The 16,706-nt window shown below is 42.4% G+C and overlaps 1 protein-coding gene across 8 annotated transcripts in view; it reads right to left on the bottom strand.

Moving 5' to 3' along the window:
* Window positions 1-1,029: 1,029 nt before the first annotated feature.
* LDLRAD4 (low density lipoprotein receptor class A domain containing 4) overlaps window positions 1,030-16,706 on the bottom strand; it is a 280,667-nt gene continuing 264,990 nt past the window's right edge. For all 8 annotated transcript variants that reach the window (XM_077784472.1, XM_077784474.1, XM_021527802.3 and 5 more), the window contains 2 exons: window positions 12,951-13,004; window positions 1,030-11,683 (listed from right to left, as the gene is read on the bottom strand). In XM_077784472.1, the coding sequence (XP_077640598.1) occupies window positions 11,141-11,683; window positions 12,951-13,004 (597 nt within the window). In that variant the 3' untranslated portion in view covers window positions 1,030-11,140. The remainder of the gene's footprint in view (window positions 11,684-12,950; window positions 13,005-16,706) is intronic.

Raw genomic sequence — 16,706 nt, 5'->3', positions numbered from 1 at the left:
TGTAAAGGCAGCTCCACAGCAGGCTGTCAGAAGTGGGATGGACCATGGTTCCCACAGCAAACCTCTTCCTGGAAAAGACCTGCAAGAAAGCCCCAGGTTTGAAGTATCAAACTCAGCATCACATTGCAGCAACATAGACATCAAACTCCAGCAAGCACAGGTATAAAATATAAACCAAGAGAACTATGTTATTAATAATCATGGTAAATAAAGCATCACTTTATACACAGAATGAACAGAAATTACCTGCTCTTTCCCAGTTTTGTTAAGCTTTAGTACGGCAAAGTGGCAGGTGCCAGCCAGGGATAATTTGATCTACCTTGCAAAGATCTGTATTACCAGACAAATCCTTGTGTGGTTTCATGGGACCTTTTCATCTGGTTTCTTTCTAAGAGCATCATCCCTCTCTTCTCCCCATTACTGGATCACAACTGCTCTTGTTTCAAGCACTGCCCAAAGCATTTCCCAGCTTTCTTAAAGCAGGTAGTGGATCTCCCTCCCACAAGCCATATTCTGCACCTTCATTTTTAAAAGAATTTTTGCAACTCAATGCTTTGGGGGCATTGCTTATCCCCCCCGTTGGTCAGTCAGCACTGCTGTGCCAGAGGCTAACACCACCAGCAGGGCTTTAAATGAGATCGAGGTGGGGTTGTTATCTTAAAGGAATTGAAATCACGAGCTGGCTTAGATTAAGAGCCTAGACTTAACTCCAGCGTGTGACAGGCTGTCTCCTGCCACAGCCCATCTTAGGGCAGAGGCAGGGCAGAAACCATCCCAGCATTAATCACCAGAGTGTGAGGGGCAGAACGCTGATCTTAAACCCTCATCAGACATCCACTTCCCGGGCCCTCACATAATGCTGCAAGGATTGGGTCCTCTCTCATTCCTTAATGATCTGCTACCTGCCTGCCAGCAGCAAAACAGCAAGGGAAAAACACAAGTACTTATTTTTACCAAAGCCCCTCTAGTGTTCCATGCTTTTTTGTTTTTTTTCACTTCAAAGGGAAAATAAATCCAACAGGAGACAAATGCATTTAATAATTTTTAATAATTTTGTGCCATGGTTTAACCACAGCATATTAAGAACAAGCATAAAATCTGTATTTAAAACTAACAACAGCACTTAGAGCAACATCTTCCTTTAAAAGTATTGCAATAAACAGACCTTAGGTCTAAAAACTAGGACATCACCATTTGCTCAATTAAAAGAGTCAGATACACAACAGTTGAAACCTTTTTCTGTATATAACTGGGAGTTACGGTGGAAAATAAGCAACAAATTAATTGTGTTAAACAGAAAATAAAATTTAAAAAAAACCAAAAGTAAAGCAAGCCAGGTTTGTCATAGCATCACATGAACAGCTATTGAGAAATTCCAATACAGTTGTAAAAAGACTTACTGTTTTTAATAGCTTTGTTTTACAACAATAAATTTTAAAAGAAAGATTAAATATTGTTGATAGTGCTGTACATATTTCAGAATAGCTTGAAAGAAAATGGACAAAAATAATAGATGTGTTGAAAACGTGATCTTGAAAGCCACAATGTTGGAAATACAAAAAATTAAAATCCATACAGCAATAAAGCATTTTACACTGTAAATTAACTAGCAAGAAACAACAAAGAAAGAGTAACACTCTAAAAATAGGCATTTGATGATTAATTTTGAGTGTAACAGCCTGACTGATGTATATACCGTCATGAAATGCTCTGAGCACAGCAGCATTGGGCAGTTGAGAGTTATACAAAGATAAAACCCCTATCGACGCTTATGTAGTCTTTATATTATGAGTAGAAAAGCTTTGTTAAAGAATACTAAAGTGATTTTTAAAAAATTTTTATTATCATCATTATTTTTGCTGTCCAGGTCTATGATGCCTGAGGCTCTCGTAACTTCTGCTCATAGTCCTTTTAAAATCTTGGCTGCCTGCTGTGCTTTCTGGTAAATGGAAAAGCATGAACACAGCTGTGAATACACTTAGCAGATAGTCTGCTCTTTCCACTGCAGCTTCAAAGCAAATTAGTGCCTCTAAAAGAAGTCATGCTCATGTTTGGTCCACTCAGTATGCATGTTTTGTTATGATAAATCCTACTCTAGATTCCTCCAGCAGGAGGTTTACTCTGTACAGTCTTCCTAGTGAAGGCCCGGGGTTTTTTGTTTGCTTTTCTTCCTTCATGCACAGAAGTGGTACTGCAGTGCAAACAGAAATGTGAAGATGGCCAGGCAAGGCACACTTCCAAAACAATTACTCCACGCCCTGACAAACAATAAATGAATTAACAAGTGACAATCACAAAATATGTGTATTTACCTACGGTACATGCTTACTGACAGAACAGCTCAACATATAGAAGGATGTGATGATACAACCTACCTATAGGCATGATGATGCAGAACTGGCCATAAAAAACTTAACACACTTCTTTAAAACAAAAAAAAAAAAAAAAAAAAAGCCGAAACAACCATGGTAACATTCAGATACAGGACTCCTGTGAGGGCTTTTAAAAAGCTATTTACAGACAAAGGTGTAGATGCTTCAGATTGACAGAGAAGCAGTGAAGGACTGTGCCCCAAGGCACCATCCTCCAGCGTGACGGACCGGGTCGAAAGCCCACTCAAACCAGAGGAAGCCCCACCACTGATTTCACTGGCCCCGGGTAAGGCCCCCTGAGTTTTAGCACAGCGCTTTGCTAGTCATCTGAAAAACCAAACCAAAACACCATCTCAAACATCTCCCAACACCTTGCTACCTTACATCTGTGGTTAAAGCCTGGCAAGTATAAAAAAGCTACATACAGACAGGAGTATCTATGAAAGATTAGTTGGTATCCATCTGGGAAAGGACGAGTCTGTCTCGGACCGATAAACTTTTATATCACCTACTGGGATAGTTAGAACAAACAGTTTAGAAAAATAAGTACAGCATCTGCAAGTCCCTACACTAGAACTTCATGTTGAGTTTTCCTGAGGTATTTGCTTTACCAAAGAGCGTGCAGGGGCACGGGAAGGGAGCGCCAAACACGGGGAGACGCCGGAGGAGAATCAAACTGCCAAGGCAGCCTGGCAGGAAGCTGAAGTGTAACATTATTTCCCACACCTCTTCCCCTATTGGGTTTGAACAGGTCTAAGCATTTCTCTGTAACCTTAAATATGAACCTGGGTTAAGCCATTGCTATCAGAAGCCAACACAGCAGCAGAGCTGCCAACTCAAAGCTCCCACTCAAACCCTGCATTCAGCTCGCTACCAGGTGGGGCCATTCCTGTCCACCCTGCAAGAGCACAAGTCACCAGGGAGCCCATCCACACCCCAAGCCCAAGGACAGTCTGTAGTGGTAGCATGGTGCACCAGTAGTGGGCACAGGTTGGCTGTTGTCACAGAACTCTCATTGGCCTGGTTTTGATTTTGCAGGGATGGTTTGGCTCAGTTCCCACCTGTCTGAGCTTCATTTCAAATCTAGGATGTGATTAAAAAGGTTTGAAAAGTTTTAGCCTATTTCTAAGTTAAAAAAAAAAAAAGGTAATCAAGGATAGTAATAAATAATGTATCTGCTGGAGAAGTAGTAACTAATACTGTTCCAACTCAGCAATAGCAAGGCAACAACCAATACAAGAAGCATCTAATTGCAAGGTTAAAGCTGTGGAGGTTTTGTTTGCTTTGTGGTTTTTTTTTTTCCTTTTTTTAAAGTGACACATTAAAGAAAAAAAAAAAGAAGAAATCTTCACAGCAAAGATGCATCAAACAACTAATTGCTATACACAGGCTTGTCAAAAAGGATTTGTTTAACCTTTTTCCCTTATGATATTATATTGATATTTAATAGGAAAATAAAATACATAGACTTTTTGTAATTTGTATGCGTTCATTTGCAAACTTTCTTACAAAAAAAGGACCAAGCACAGATTGGCATTCACAAAGTCTATGCCGTTTTTTGTGTTAAAATTGGTATCATCTGTACACTATCTTACAGTATTAACAACATCTATTTGTTTCTGTATGTTTGTTTGTTCTACCCATTGGGTAGGATATGTGCATAATATATTCAAGTTATACACAGCACCATACAAAGAAAAAAAAAAAAAAAAAACAGAAAAAAAAGAGACAACTGAAAAAGCACCATTTTAAGTGAGGCACAACAAAGGTGGGAGTGCAAGGCCAGATGCAAAGCCCCCTGAAGTTGGCAAGAGTCTTCCTACCAACTTCAGCAGGCTTTGGATCAGGCCCTTGAGTGCAAGGGGATTCCTATCTGCTCAGACCTGAACATGAGGCACCTTAGTTGCTTACAAACTACAGACATGCAAACCTCCTCAAAATCATATCTAATAAGGATGTATTTAATTTATTAGTAAACCTACCACAGCGGACAGACAAGCACAAACCAAGGAGAGAAAGGAAGAAGAGAAGAGACAGCTTTGTCACCCACGAGATCCTACACACACCATGTTGTTTCAGAAAGCTCACACACCAAACCACTTAAAACAGCAGCAGCAATATAGCAAAGAAAATAGCATCATCTCTGGCAGTAAATCACATGTCTGTCAGAGGGAAGGGGAAGTATATCTACGTTACAGTTTTGTTTTTCTATCATTAATCAACATAAAAAGGTAAGCTCATTTATAGCAAGAAAGCAATGCGAGTAATACCTGGGTTGCTTGTGTTCAGTCTAAAAACAGAAGAGACAACAGCAAGGCAGAAGTAAGAGCCAGGAGAGTTTGTGACACAAAATGGTCCTTGATCTTCCCTTTCAAAAGCAGAATTGTACCGGGTTGTTACCAAAACAGCATTAGCATCCTTGAAATACATTTAATGCCAACTACAATTTCAAGAAAACATCAGTAGGCCCCTCCACTGCATGTCTGTGGTACTAAATAGTGCAGCAAAGCACTTCATTGAAACACCTACACTTCAGTTTGCTGGGAAGAGGCAATGCAGGTCTCAGGTTGGTTTTGGAGGATGAACTTAATGTGCAGCTTCTGTTTATTCCCCAGAGCTGCACTAAGAAAAGTACTCTTTTGTTTTTGCTGGTACAAGTGTGCTCAATGGGGCTTTTGCCAGCCCAAAAATGCAATCAGAGGTGGCTCAGAAGGTAATTTACATCCTGATTAGTGAGGATAGGCTGGCAAACAATATATTAACTACAAAAAATATCCTGCCAACGTTATTAGTCAGCAAACTCTCAAAACCTTAAACTTGAATGTCCTAACGAAACATACTGACCAGTTTTTGGATGGGAAACCTCTCTAAGTTCAACACATCCTCAGAAGGGACTATTCAGTGTTCTAAAAGGCCTCAACAGGTCTCAGACAACTCAGTAAGACTGCCTCTTTCCAGGGACTGAAATGACTGACACATTTGGGGCTAGTGTAGGAGAAAAGCTGTAATTGTACTGCTTGGCAAGCAGGCAACAAAGTGCAGAGAAACCAGATATGTCTAATTAAATTATGTGCGACAACCTTTACCTAAAAAGCAAGGATGTAACCAAAAGCCAGACTTCATCTGAACCCACTGCACAAAAGGATCACTTGGCTCTCATCATCAGCTAGGTCTGAAAAAAACATGCTTATGAGATTTAGGGTACACCAAGTATTACTTCCTTCCTGTACATCAATGCACGAGGTCTGCATTGGGGTTATCCCAAAGCACGAAGATTTTTCAAAGCTCACCCAAAAGGAGAGAGAGCTCTTGGAAGGAAGATGCACAAGTGCACCAGCTCACAGGCAAGAACTGGTGCAGCAAGAAAGCCCCCACTGATAAAAACATAGGTCATGACATTTACAGGAGCAAAAGTAAATATTCCTCAGGCTTCCTGTTGTTTGACAAATGACCTGCCATTGTTACTGAGAGCCATTTAGCACTTCTGGAAGGTGATCATGGAATAGAAACTAATACAGACAGAATCAAGGGGACAAGTCTGCATGCAGGTCTGTAAGTGCATGGACATGACTTAACTGTAATGACCAGAGTGAACCTGTGAATAATCCTAAATACTTTCAAATGTGCCAACAAACCTATTGTTTATCCTTGGGGAAAAGAAAATATACAAAAAAAATTTGACGTATAGATATTTTCACCCACTTACTATTTTGTTTTTCCTTGCCTACAAAGTCAGGTTACCTTAGCTACCGTGAGCATTCAGAGATAGAGTCAGAGAAAGGCTAGCAATCAATCTTCTCCAAAGCAGTAAAACATTCCTTACAGATTAGAGTGTCAGTTTTAAGGTCCAATATCTCACTGCCCAGCAGGGTTAGAAACGACCGTCTCAGACAGCTCTGTTCCAGACAGCCTCCACACGGGGCTCTCCAGCAGGACAAGGATTTCTTCTCTACTGCAAAGAAGTGCATTCCTTAATAAACAATGCAATTCTGCTCCCTACCCTTTCCTGTACCCCATTCACAGGAAAAAATACCACAAGAACTCTCAATGACACTTTAGGAAAAAAGTATATCTGCAACAAGAACATTCAGAGATTTGGCATAACAGAAGCAGCTCCCAGCTGGGACAAACTCGTGTAAGAAGTGGTCAAGCGGTAAAAAAAGGCCAAATGAAGCACAGCTTCACTCATGGCTCCTGCAGATTCCATGGGTGCAGGAATGCAAACATCTTCCTCACTAGCAGTCATGAACTTGTACATGGGCCGTATGCTTGAGTTTTCATACTTCCAAGGAAAATTGGTGCTATAATAAAGTCCCACCAGTCCAAGACTGGCCTACATGCAGAGTTCATCAGTGACAAGACCAGGAGCAGCATAATTAGATTCCCCCGATGAAAACATCCTATTACGCAAATTCCTGTGAATTCTGCACATGCCACACACGCCAGGAAAGGGATCTGAACACTGCACTGTTGGCTGGTTACCCCTCACTCACATCTTTTAAGCAGCATCCCACTCAGTCTGCTTGTCCAGCACTGAGAAAAGCCCAACCACAATTGTTCTAGACATGGGTACAGTATTAGAGATAAGTGCCAAGTGCTCCATTGGTAAACTGGGAGAGAAACCAGTTTTTTCCTTTTGCTAAACCCCCTGCCTTTTCTAGCCCTGAAAGATCACACACAAACACCAAAGATGGGGCATATTCAGCATCAAGAAGAGAGCCATGCAAAGACATGTAAGGGAAAGACATGTACTGTCTTTGCAGTAGGACAGAGGTCAGAAAACTTTACTTCGTAAAGTTGCATTTAAAAGAAAAAATAATCTTTTAACCTGAATATTTCTAAAGTAGGGACATCACTATACTGAATTTTGGGAACACGAGTCAGAAGATGCAACCAGAATTCAGGCAAATATGATCCATCACATAGAAAACACCACACACATAATATGTGGGCTTTGTATATGAGACACATACACCAGATCAGTATGGAGGCAAAATCTAGACAATTAATGCTACAATGTTTGCAGAAATCTTTTATAATTTATAGAAAGTTTCACTGAGTGGCTCTGGAATACAGTCTATCAAATCTGAGTATTTTCAAAGCTTATCTTCTATAAATGCTTCACAGAATTACCTATCTTCAGAGCTCAAAATTTCTAAGCCTGTAAGGACTGATAGTGATATCTACTTCTGGTATTTCTTTTACCATTCTGTTCTGTTATCAAGAGCAAATTCAACAAGTCAACAGAAGAAAAAATAGAAAAACAAAGTATTTCAATGTTACACTGTTGACTGCCTTCTCACTGGAGAGTACTAATATCCATAAAAAATAGTCCATTTACTGCTAAAAGAGGCCCCAACACAGAAGATTGCAAGCTCACCTACAGCAAGTAAACTAGCCACTACACTCCCAGAGCTCAGAGGTACTGTCTGCACACTACATTTGGGAAAGCAGAGCATGACATTAAGCCATTAGAGAGTGTCCAAAGAAGGGCATGAGGATGATGAAGGGTCCCAAGGGGAAGCCAGATGAGTGGCTGAGCTTACTTTCCTTGTCCAGCCCAGAGGAGACCGAGGGGAGACCTCAGTGTAGTTACAACTTCCTCATGGGGAAAAGAAGAGGGGCAGGCACTCATCTCCTCACTCTGGTGACTGGTGACAGGATCCAAGGAAATGGCTGGAAGCTGTGCCAGGGGCAGTTCAGGTTGGGTATTAGAAAAAGATTCTTCCCCCAGAGGGTGGTGGGCACTGGAACAGCTCCCCCAGAGCACCAAGCCTGACAGAGTTCAAGAAGCATTTGGACAGTCCTCTCAGGCACATGGTGTGACTCCTGGGGATGGCTCTGTGCAGGGACAGGAGCTGGATTCAATGATCCTAATGGGTTCCTTCTAGCTCAACTTATTCTATGATTCTAGGATGAGAAGAAAAAGATGCAAGAGGAGATGCAACTATTAGGTGAGCAAATACCAAGTTATTTTTAAACAAATCTTTTCTAAAGAATTGGAAAAGGCTACATTTTCCAGGCAGAAAATTTTTCTCAGCAAAGAAAAGAGACAGTATACTGGACAATGTTAATGGGAAGTACATAAACCCACTGGCATGCAGAGAGGGCAAAAGATGGCAAAGGGCTGTTTTTAAAGAAAGAACGTTCCCAAGAGGTGACTTTGAAGGCAACTTCAAGGCTCATTTTGCTGAGATCTGCACATGGGGAAAGTTGGTCTTCGACCAGCCCAAGCCCAGGGCCAAGTTCAGGTGTGCTGTGCCATGACAACTGAGTTCCAACTGTTCGTAGCTGAAGGCTTCTTGGCTAAACAATCCTCTTTTAAGCAACAGCACAGTATCTGTGTAGGCACACACATTTTCTGGCTTAAAGGCTCACTCCCCAAGTGACAGAAGTCACTGAAGACCAAAACCAACATTTTCTGGCTTTGTCCTCTGGTTCGGTTTTGTTTGTTGTTTTTAACTAAGAATTGTGTTAGTAGGTTGTTTACAAAAATCTAATTTCACATCTTTTATTCCCAGGAACCAGACAATGATGAGAGCCCCAGCTGACTGAAAGCCACCTAGTCATCTTCTAAACACCTGTCCCGTAGGTCTGAGAAGAAAAAAAACCAAGTGAATCCCACCATACAATCTGTATCTCTCCCTTCAATTAATACATACAATAAAAGGCAGCTTTACTCTGCATTACCAGCATGACTCAGACCAAAATAACAATTAGAGACAAATGGGGCTGTGTATTCAGACTAACAGTAACACAAATGTTTTCTAAACCAGAATAAAATCAAATTAACTTATGAAGAAAACAAATCTACACTGAGGCCCAAAAGACAACAAGCACGCAGACACACAAACACACACACACGCACACAGTTTTGGCATTAAAACTCTGCATAGATCAAAGATGCACTTCAGTTATCAGAGTCCCTCGTGTACAGAAGTCCTGCAGAAATCCAGCCTCCAGCCATGGGACCAGGGCATTGGTGCCCCTGGGGCACTCACCAAGCACAAGGCTCAGGAAAACAGAAAGAAGTGAAAGATCTTAAAGCAAAAAGGTCTATGACACACTCATACACCTATATATTAGAAACTATTCAAGCTAAGACTCTAAAGATTCTTACTTTTAAGTCCATTTCCAAAATGCATTTTAAGTGCAATTTGTGCTTTTTCATGTGCTTGTGATGCCACTATCACCTTTTGTCAACTGAGCTCTGGCACCGCGCGTGCTTCCACATGGGAACAGCCAGTGGAGAAACACGCCACATGCCACGACTCAGGCAGGTAACACTTCCCAACTACCCTCCAGGCCAGTATAGCAAAACTCAGGGCTTACAGACACTTGGTGAACACATGAGTCACCTTTACCCATGAGCACAGTCCTGCTGGCGTCACACAGACGTCATGGACCCCTGTTGTGGAAACAGGAACCAGAGCAAAATGGTTTGCAGGGAGAGCTCCTGGTGCTCCCACGACCCTGCCAGGGATGTGGCAGGAGCTGGCACCACTGCCACGAGCGCTCTTGGTACTGCTGCAGAAACACCACGGTGGGGTTTAGCCACAAGGGCCCCCTTCACTTCAACAGGACAGACCTCCAGGACTGAACTTCAGCATCTGAAAGGATGAAATGGAGAGCGAAAACCACAACAGCCTCACAGTCTTGAACAGCAGAGCAGGGGAAAAAATTCCCACCCTGCATTTTCAAACGATTTATTGCATAATGTCATGATATGTGACTAAATACATTTCAGGCTACAGTGAGGACAAAAATCTCTAGAACTGTAAGTACTGGTGATACTGCAGTATGAAAAGGAAAAGAATGGCAGCACTTAGAATCAATATAAACCAACACATCTTGGAATTGTAGTTTTGCCATTTATGAAAGAAATAGTCTACATTGCAAAATAGCTAAACATTAAGTGATGGAAAATGCTGGGATTTTGTATTTGCCTTCTTCCATCCAAAAGTCTCCAAGACACTTCATTGATACACTGCTATTTGAATGCAAATTATTGCAAAGACAGGTGTCCCTGTATTTATTGAACTGTAAAAGTCAAGAGATGTTAGGCTAAGTCCTGTCCCCATCTTTTAGCAAACCCAGGGGGAGGGGGTAAACTCCTCCAGATTACTTCTAGGGCTCTATCATTATTCCACAGGTGAAACGACAACATATAGAAGAACTTCACATAAAACAGTTCCCTCATATATATTTTTTTTAAAACAGTAAGATAGTGCAACTTTTTAAAACACATTTATCACAACACAAATTAATTCCTTGCATTCTTCTAAGTTCTCAACTTTATACCTTGGCACACAGAACAGGAATTTTGTTCCATATTAAAAGAATTCACACTCTGGGAGAAAAAAAAAAGCAAACTGGCCAATTCTTCCCCCATTTATCTAGCAAAACCACCTTCTTCCTTCTGCCATTCAGCGAGTATAAAACAGGCTGTACAAGCCTCATTTCTGTGCTAAGTTAACTTTTAGAATTAAATAATTGAAATAGTTTATTAAAAAAAATAATATATCCCCCCCCTTTCCCCTGAAACACTGCTCATAGACAAACTGAATGGAAGTTTGTATTTCTTTCAATCTGCTTTGCATGCAATTCCCCTGAAAGGAATCAGAAACAAAGAACTGGTTTGCACGTTTGGTTTTACTCAGTTGTACCACGTGAAACGTAACAACACTGTGCACCGGAGCACGGGGGTCTTCCTCCGCCACCCTGCTTGGATCTCCTGTCTTCAGTCCAAACGCACCTGGGCAGGTAACTTAGACCAGGTTTCCTGGTTTCCGGTCCTGGCCTTTGCTGGGGACTATTGTGCTCTCTGAATTGTTCTGCTGAAACTGAAGTCTGCTCCCCCTCTGCGAGGAAGAAGGCATGTTGCTGTGCTGGTGATGGAAAAAAGAGGAGCCTGGGTAATGCCCCATGACCTCGCTGTACGTCGGGGGTGGTCCTTCCATCCTTCCATTACTGCTATAGTTGGTTGCACTTATGCCCGAATTGCTGCTGGGTGGGCAGGGACCCCCATTGTACATGGAGATGTCTATCAAGTCGCTATCAAAAATGGTTCGGTTGGGCGGCGCCCTGACGGATTCCCGGTTGAGCTCCATCTGCTGCTCGGGGTCCCGGAGCTGCAGGGTGCACGGGCCCTGGTACGGCGGTGGCTCCTCGCCGTCGGAGAGGGAGATGGTCGGAGGAAGGTCAATCTCATGCTGCATGTAAGGGTAAGTGGGCTGGAAGCGACTGAAACGGTCCCGCTGCATAAAAGATGGGGTGGTAAACCTGTCCCTGGACCTTGGGGCGTACATGATCTGAAACGGGAAGAGAGACACGTGTGACTCCACCTCTGCACAAAGTGCTGCGGGTGCTCCAGTCCTCACAACGAACTGAAGAAACACAAAATGCTTCTTTTTGCCACCTGTCTTAGAGGTTAAACCCAGCAGATACCGTGCACACGTGTGGCCACATGCGTGCAGGTGAAGAGGCAGGAGGTGCAGGAAGATCCAGCACACTCCAAAACAGCTGCACGAAGGAAGCAGAAGACCACACAGGTCCTCCTGACATTAAAACATTCCAAGCAAACCCAAATTATTCTGTTTCTGAAACCAGGAAATTAATTCTCTCTAGTCTGGGGAATTGACTAGTCCTACAATGTCCCAATAGTCCTTTTCAGCTGTAGTCTGAGCTTCTCCCTCTTACTCATAGATAATGCATCCCCAAAGAATTCAGATGGTCATTTTAGTACAATTTGTAAAGGCTCACAGTATCTCACACCTTCACCATCAGAGTGCATCAGGTCTCCTCCTCCCCCTCAGTTCTCAGCCAGAACTCAGCCTCTGGGGAGAACCTACAAAGCTTCTGCATTGTGATGGAAAGTATGTCCCTCCTATATTAAACCCTGGAGAAGGACAGGCTTTACAAAAGGAAGTATTCAAGATACTCTGTGGGGTACTATTGCTCCTCACTTGGTCTGTCCCAGATCTGGACAGACACAGCAGCTTCTCAGATCTAGAGCTATCAAACTGCTCTTCTCTTTTTTGGATCCCTGCAGGGGTCTTCAGCCCCTGACCTTCACAGATGCAGGACCAACCACCAGGAAGTTCTGCTGCTTGTCACAGGACAGCTGGACCACTCAGAGCAATAGACCTACAAATTATTACATAGACAAGGGATCTGTGCTAGCTGGAAAAAATGAAGACACTGGTGATAGGATACATTGTTGTAAATCCAAGAAAGGTTCACAGACAAGAGGAACAGGTCTCCCAGCTTCCAATGAATACTCAAATTACTGAGTCGCTGTGGGAAAGAGACACACCTCCATCACTTACTTGTGAATGCCTACTATGACACAGGGAGTTGCTGATGGAGATGAGGTGTCAGGTAGGCAGAATTTCATTCTTTTATGAAAAGGTCTCAGGAATTTATGAAATGTGTGTTAAGGCAGGCTTAGATGATGGTGTGAACTACACTGAAAAAGCTTTCTTTAAAAAAAAATAGATGCATGTTTTTGAAAGGAACCAAATATACATTACAGGAAGAAAAAGAGAGCAGTGAAGATAGTCAGAAATCTGTCAGTACCTCTGAAGCACCCTGGCGTGAAACCGAGCTTTCTGAAGGCCACAAGCACCCCTCCTGAAATGTGGAAGAAAACAACAAAAAAAGAAAAATTAATAGATCACATCACCATTCTACCTCATCACCACAGCTCTTACCAGCAGTCGTCTTCTAAGGACTGGCTGTCTCCAGGAGCTAAACAAGCAACATCCCACCCCTTTCTTTCCAAAACATGAGCAAAGAGCAGCTCTGCTCCCAAGCAAGTCAAGCTTGATCCATTTTGCAAGTGCCAAGATGACATCCACAGCACCCAGCCCCACAGGCCATAAGGATGCAGCAAGCTGGTGGTGGCTGAGAGAGTGTGGCAAGACATGGAGATGACAGGAGACATCTCAGCACCTGTGTGCTGAGCAGGTACCTGCCACCTCCTGAACCAGCAAGGGTGGCAGGTCTGACAAAGGTCTGCCAGCCAGGATGTTTACACTGCACAGGCAAAACAGTTCACAACAAAACCTGGTGTCTGTAATCTCAGTGAAGTGATAGACACACGAAACCCAGGGATAATTTGGTCAAAACTGTCAGTTGCCCAATTCCCACCATAAACAGTAGTTAAAGCAGCTGAGGTTTCAGCCACTTTTTCAAGCACTTCTCCAACCACCTTCTCAGGTCAAAATACTTTCTCTCTCATGCCTTGAAATGCTGTTCTGACATCATACCAGCACTCAGGGCAGAATACAGGGGTGAAAAACAGAATGTCAATAAGGCAAAATAGCTGAAGGTATATTATTATTTTCCTTCTCAATTGTTTAGAGTAGCAGTAACTCCCACAATGAATTTATTTTATTGGAAAATTCTAAAGTTGAAAAGGACATATCAGAGCAGCTATAAAGCACAGAACTTCAATTTTGGTATACAAAGAAAAAATCAAAAGTCAATAGTCATTACTATTTTCTTGATGCTAATTCAGGTTTTACATACATAAGAAATTTCAGAAAATGGAAGGAAACTGCATACTGTCCCCAAAAGCATTACCATGTATAGACTGCTTCCAAATCTTACTGTACTGCTTCTTCTCACCATAGCATCTTTCAACATATTTCAGAAGTAAAAATAGACCAAACTATATGTTCACCATGACACTCAGAGACCAAATGCCGTCTGTGATCTTGTCAGGAGAGTCCACTGCAGGGAAAAGCTGCTCTAAGAGGACTCTCCCACAGGATTCAGCTGCTAAGGAAAATGCTCTGAATAGCAAAGCTAGTACACTTCTCTTCTGTAGCTTTAAAGACCAAAAATAGAGAGAGGCTGACAATTGCAATTATTTACAACTTCCCCAAGTATTCCCCTTTGCAAAGACATGAAAGACAGATCTTATGCAGATTCACTTATTTCAGTGCCTAGATGCGGTTCTATCAGTTGAAGAAATTGTAACTGTGCAAGTATACACATACACGTGTATACACACTTGTGCATGCATTCCTTTCCATTCCTTCAGCACCCAGGTGCCCTCATTTTGAAATATCTCAGGGTATGTTTGCACAATTAAAGGCAATCAGGTGCTCAGCAGTTGACCCAACGGGCTCCAAATCCATTGCAACTATTTGCAAAACACATTAGTCAAAGCTAAAGTTCTCAATTAACTGCTCCTGAGTTACAGGCTCAGAAGAGAGTAAAAAAGGAAAAACCAACACACCAAGAAAGAAATAAAATCTACCTCCACCACTCATATTACTTATACTCCCTTATGAAAAGGAGCTGCTGATGAGGATGTGGAAATGACTTCCATCCTAGGGCCCATCTCCCCAAAGGCAAGAGGGTAAGATGAGCTGAGAGAGATGGTGCAGCATATGGAGAAAAATTCCTTGAACGGAGATGGAACAGGACGTGCTCACTGAGCCAAGACTCCCAGATCTGCTACCAGCCATGCTTAACAGAAATAACTTGTTAGAAGAGAGGAGTTGCCTGTTGCCTCCACTGCTGATGCCTGAATCCCAGAAGGACTCGGGCATCAGGCCTGCTCAAGGTCCTGCCTGGAGCACTGCAGCTGCTACAGGGACCCCACTGAATGTAACCAGGGCACTGGGATAGTCACACCAAGATGAGACCAAGGGCCCCAAAGCTCTCTCCACTCTGGGATAACTACTTGAGAAGGCAAACAGCTTGGGATGCAGCTGAACCCTGAGGCTGTGAGATCCTTAGAATGCAAGGATATGTAGCACTGTCATTCCAGTGACAGTATGTCCCACAGTTCACCTGTAGCTCCTCCCTTCCCTACACTTTCCCCCAGAGAGAGCAGCAGACTGAATAAATAATTTGGCAGAGCTAACCCCCAGCAAGATCTCTATCCCAGGAGCCAGAAGAACTCCCCAAGCAGATGGCTGGGTAACATGTGCTCAGCATGCCCACACTTGGAAAATACTAGGCTCACACACATGTAGACCAACCTTATTATAGTTGGTCCAGTGACACAGCACAGAATTCTCTCCTCACCGAGGTCAGACTAACAGATCCAACACAGAATTTCTGCACTCCTGAAATCACTGCATCGACCACAGGAGACTTACTACCTACCTTTCTCTTCATTTAAGGGAAACTCCCTTTTCCCAGCATTAAGTAGATACCACCTAATGCTAGAGTTGGTGCCCACCAACTCCACTGATCTTAGGGTGATGGAAACATGTGGAAGATGTGGAGATGAGATGGAAGTGCTGCAGAAGAAAAATATCCCCATGACTCCACCCCTCCACCCCGAGATGCAGATTTAGGAAATAATATGCTGGGACCACCCTGACCAACCTGGGGTGACTTATACTGAGAGAAACTGTTAGTTCTTGCTCTCTGCTTGTCCCTCTGCTTACAGACCTTCCTTTGAAAGCTAAAATGCTTCCCCTGTACTCATATCAGCAAAAATCAGATGAGAACTGACACCATTTGTACCTATATTAGGGATTTGTACAAATAGTTATCAGGTATGTGCAAACAAGGCTAAAGCTGAGCAAATGCAATTTACCCACATTTTGATGAGGGCAGTACCTCATTTATCTGCTTCTTATAGACTGTCAATAGCTAGGCCACCTAAATGTGCTCCTTGTTCAAGAGACTTCAGGCATGAGCTTCAATACTTAAAAGGAACAAGGACAGAAAGCTTATGCATTCATTCCCTATAATGTATTCATTTTTAACATTGTTGGGCTTTGGAATGAAAATCCTAGCACCTATCAATAACACCAAGCAAGAAAAATCTTAGGGATCCACCTATGTATTTTTCTGACCATTGCCATTTTTGGGTTTCACCATAATTTACAGAAATTAACTTTGTGATTAGGTTTTGAAATAGCAGCATCACTTAATAAATCCAGCTGAGTGATTGCTTAATTATCTCATGGTGATGATTATTTAACTCAATATCCATAAGCCTAGGATAATTTGCTATTTCATATTTTACAAAGCTTTAGAGCCTCTAGAATTAAACAGTGTAAGAATATGACTTTTTGAGGACATTTTTAAACACTGGAGGACACAGTATAATCCAACTGACTCAACTGAGCATCAGTCAGCTGAGCCAGCAGGAACAACATTTACCAGAAGAACGATTTTTAACTCAGGAGAAATTATAGGTAAAAATTTACACTCAACAAAAAGTTCTCCTCAAACTACAATAAAGCAAAAGGATCCCTGTGCTTGTTATAGCTGGCTTAAAGTTAACTTCCTTCATAGTAGCAAGCACAGGGCCCTGTCTTGGATTTGTGAGGAATAGAGTATTGATAACCCAGGGATATT

This window comes from Lonchura striata, chromosome 1, assembly GCF_046129695.1.
Source record: "Lonchura striata isolate bLonStr1 chromosome 1, bLonStr1.mat, whole genome shotgun sequence".
NCBI classification, from domain to species: domain Eukaryota; kingdom Metazoa; phylum Chordata; class Aves; order Passeriformes; family Estrildidae; genus Lonchura; species Lonchura striata.
Note: the sequence above shows the minus strand (reverse complement) of the source record. Positions and strands in the feature narration are given on the sequence as shown.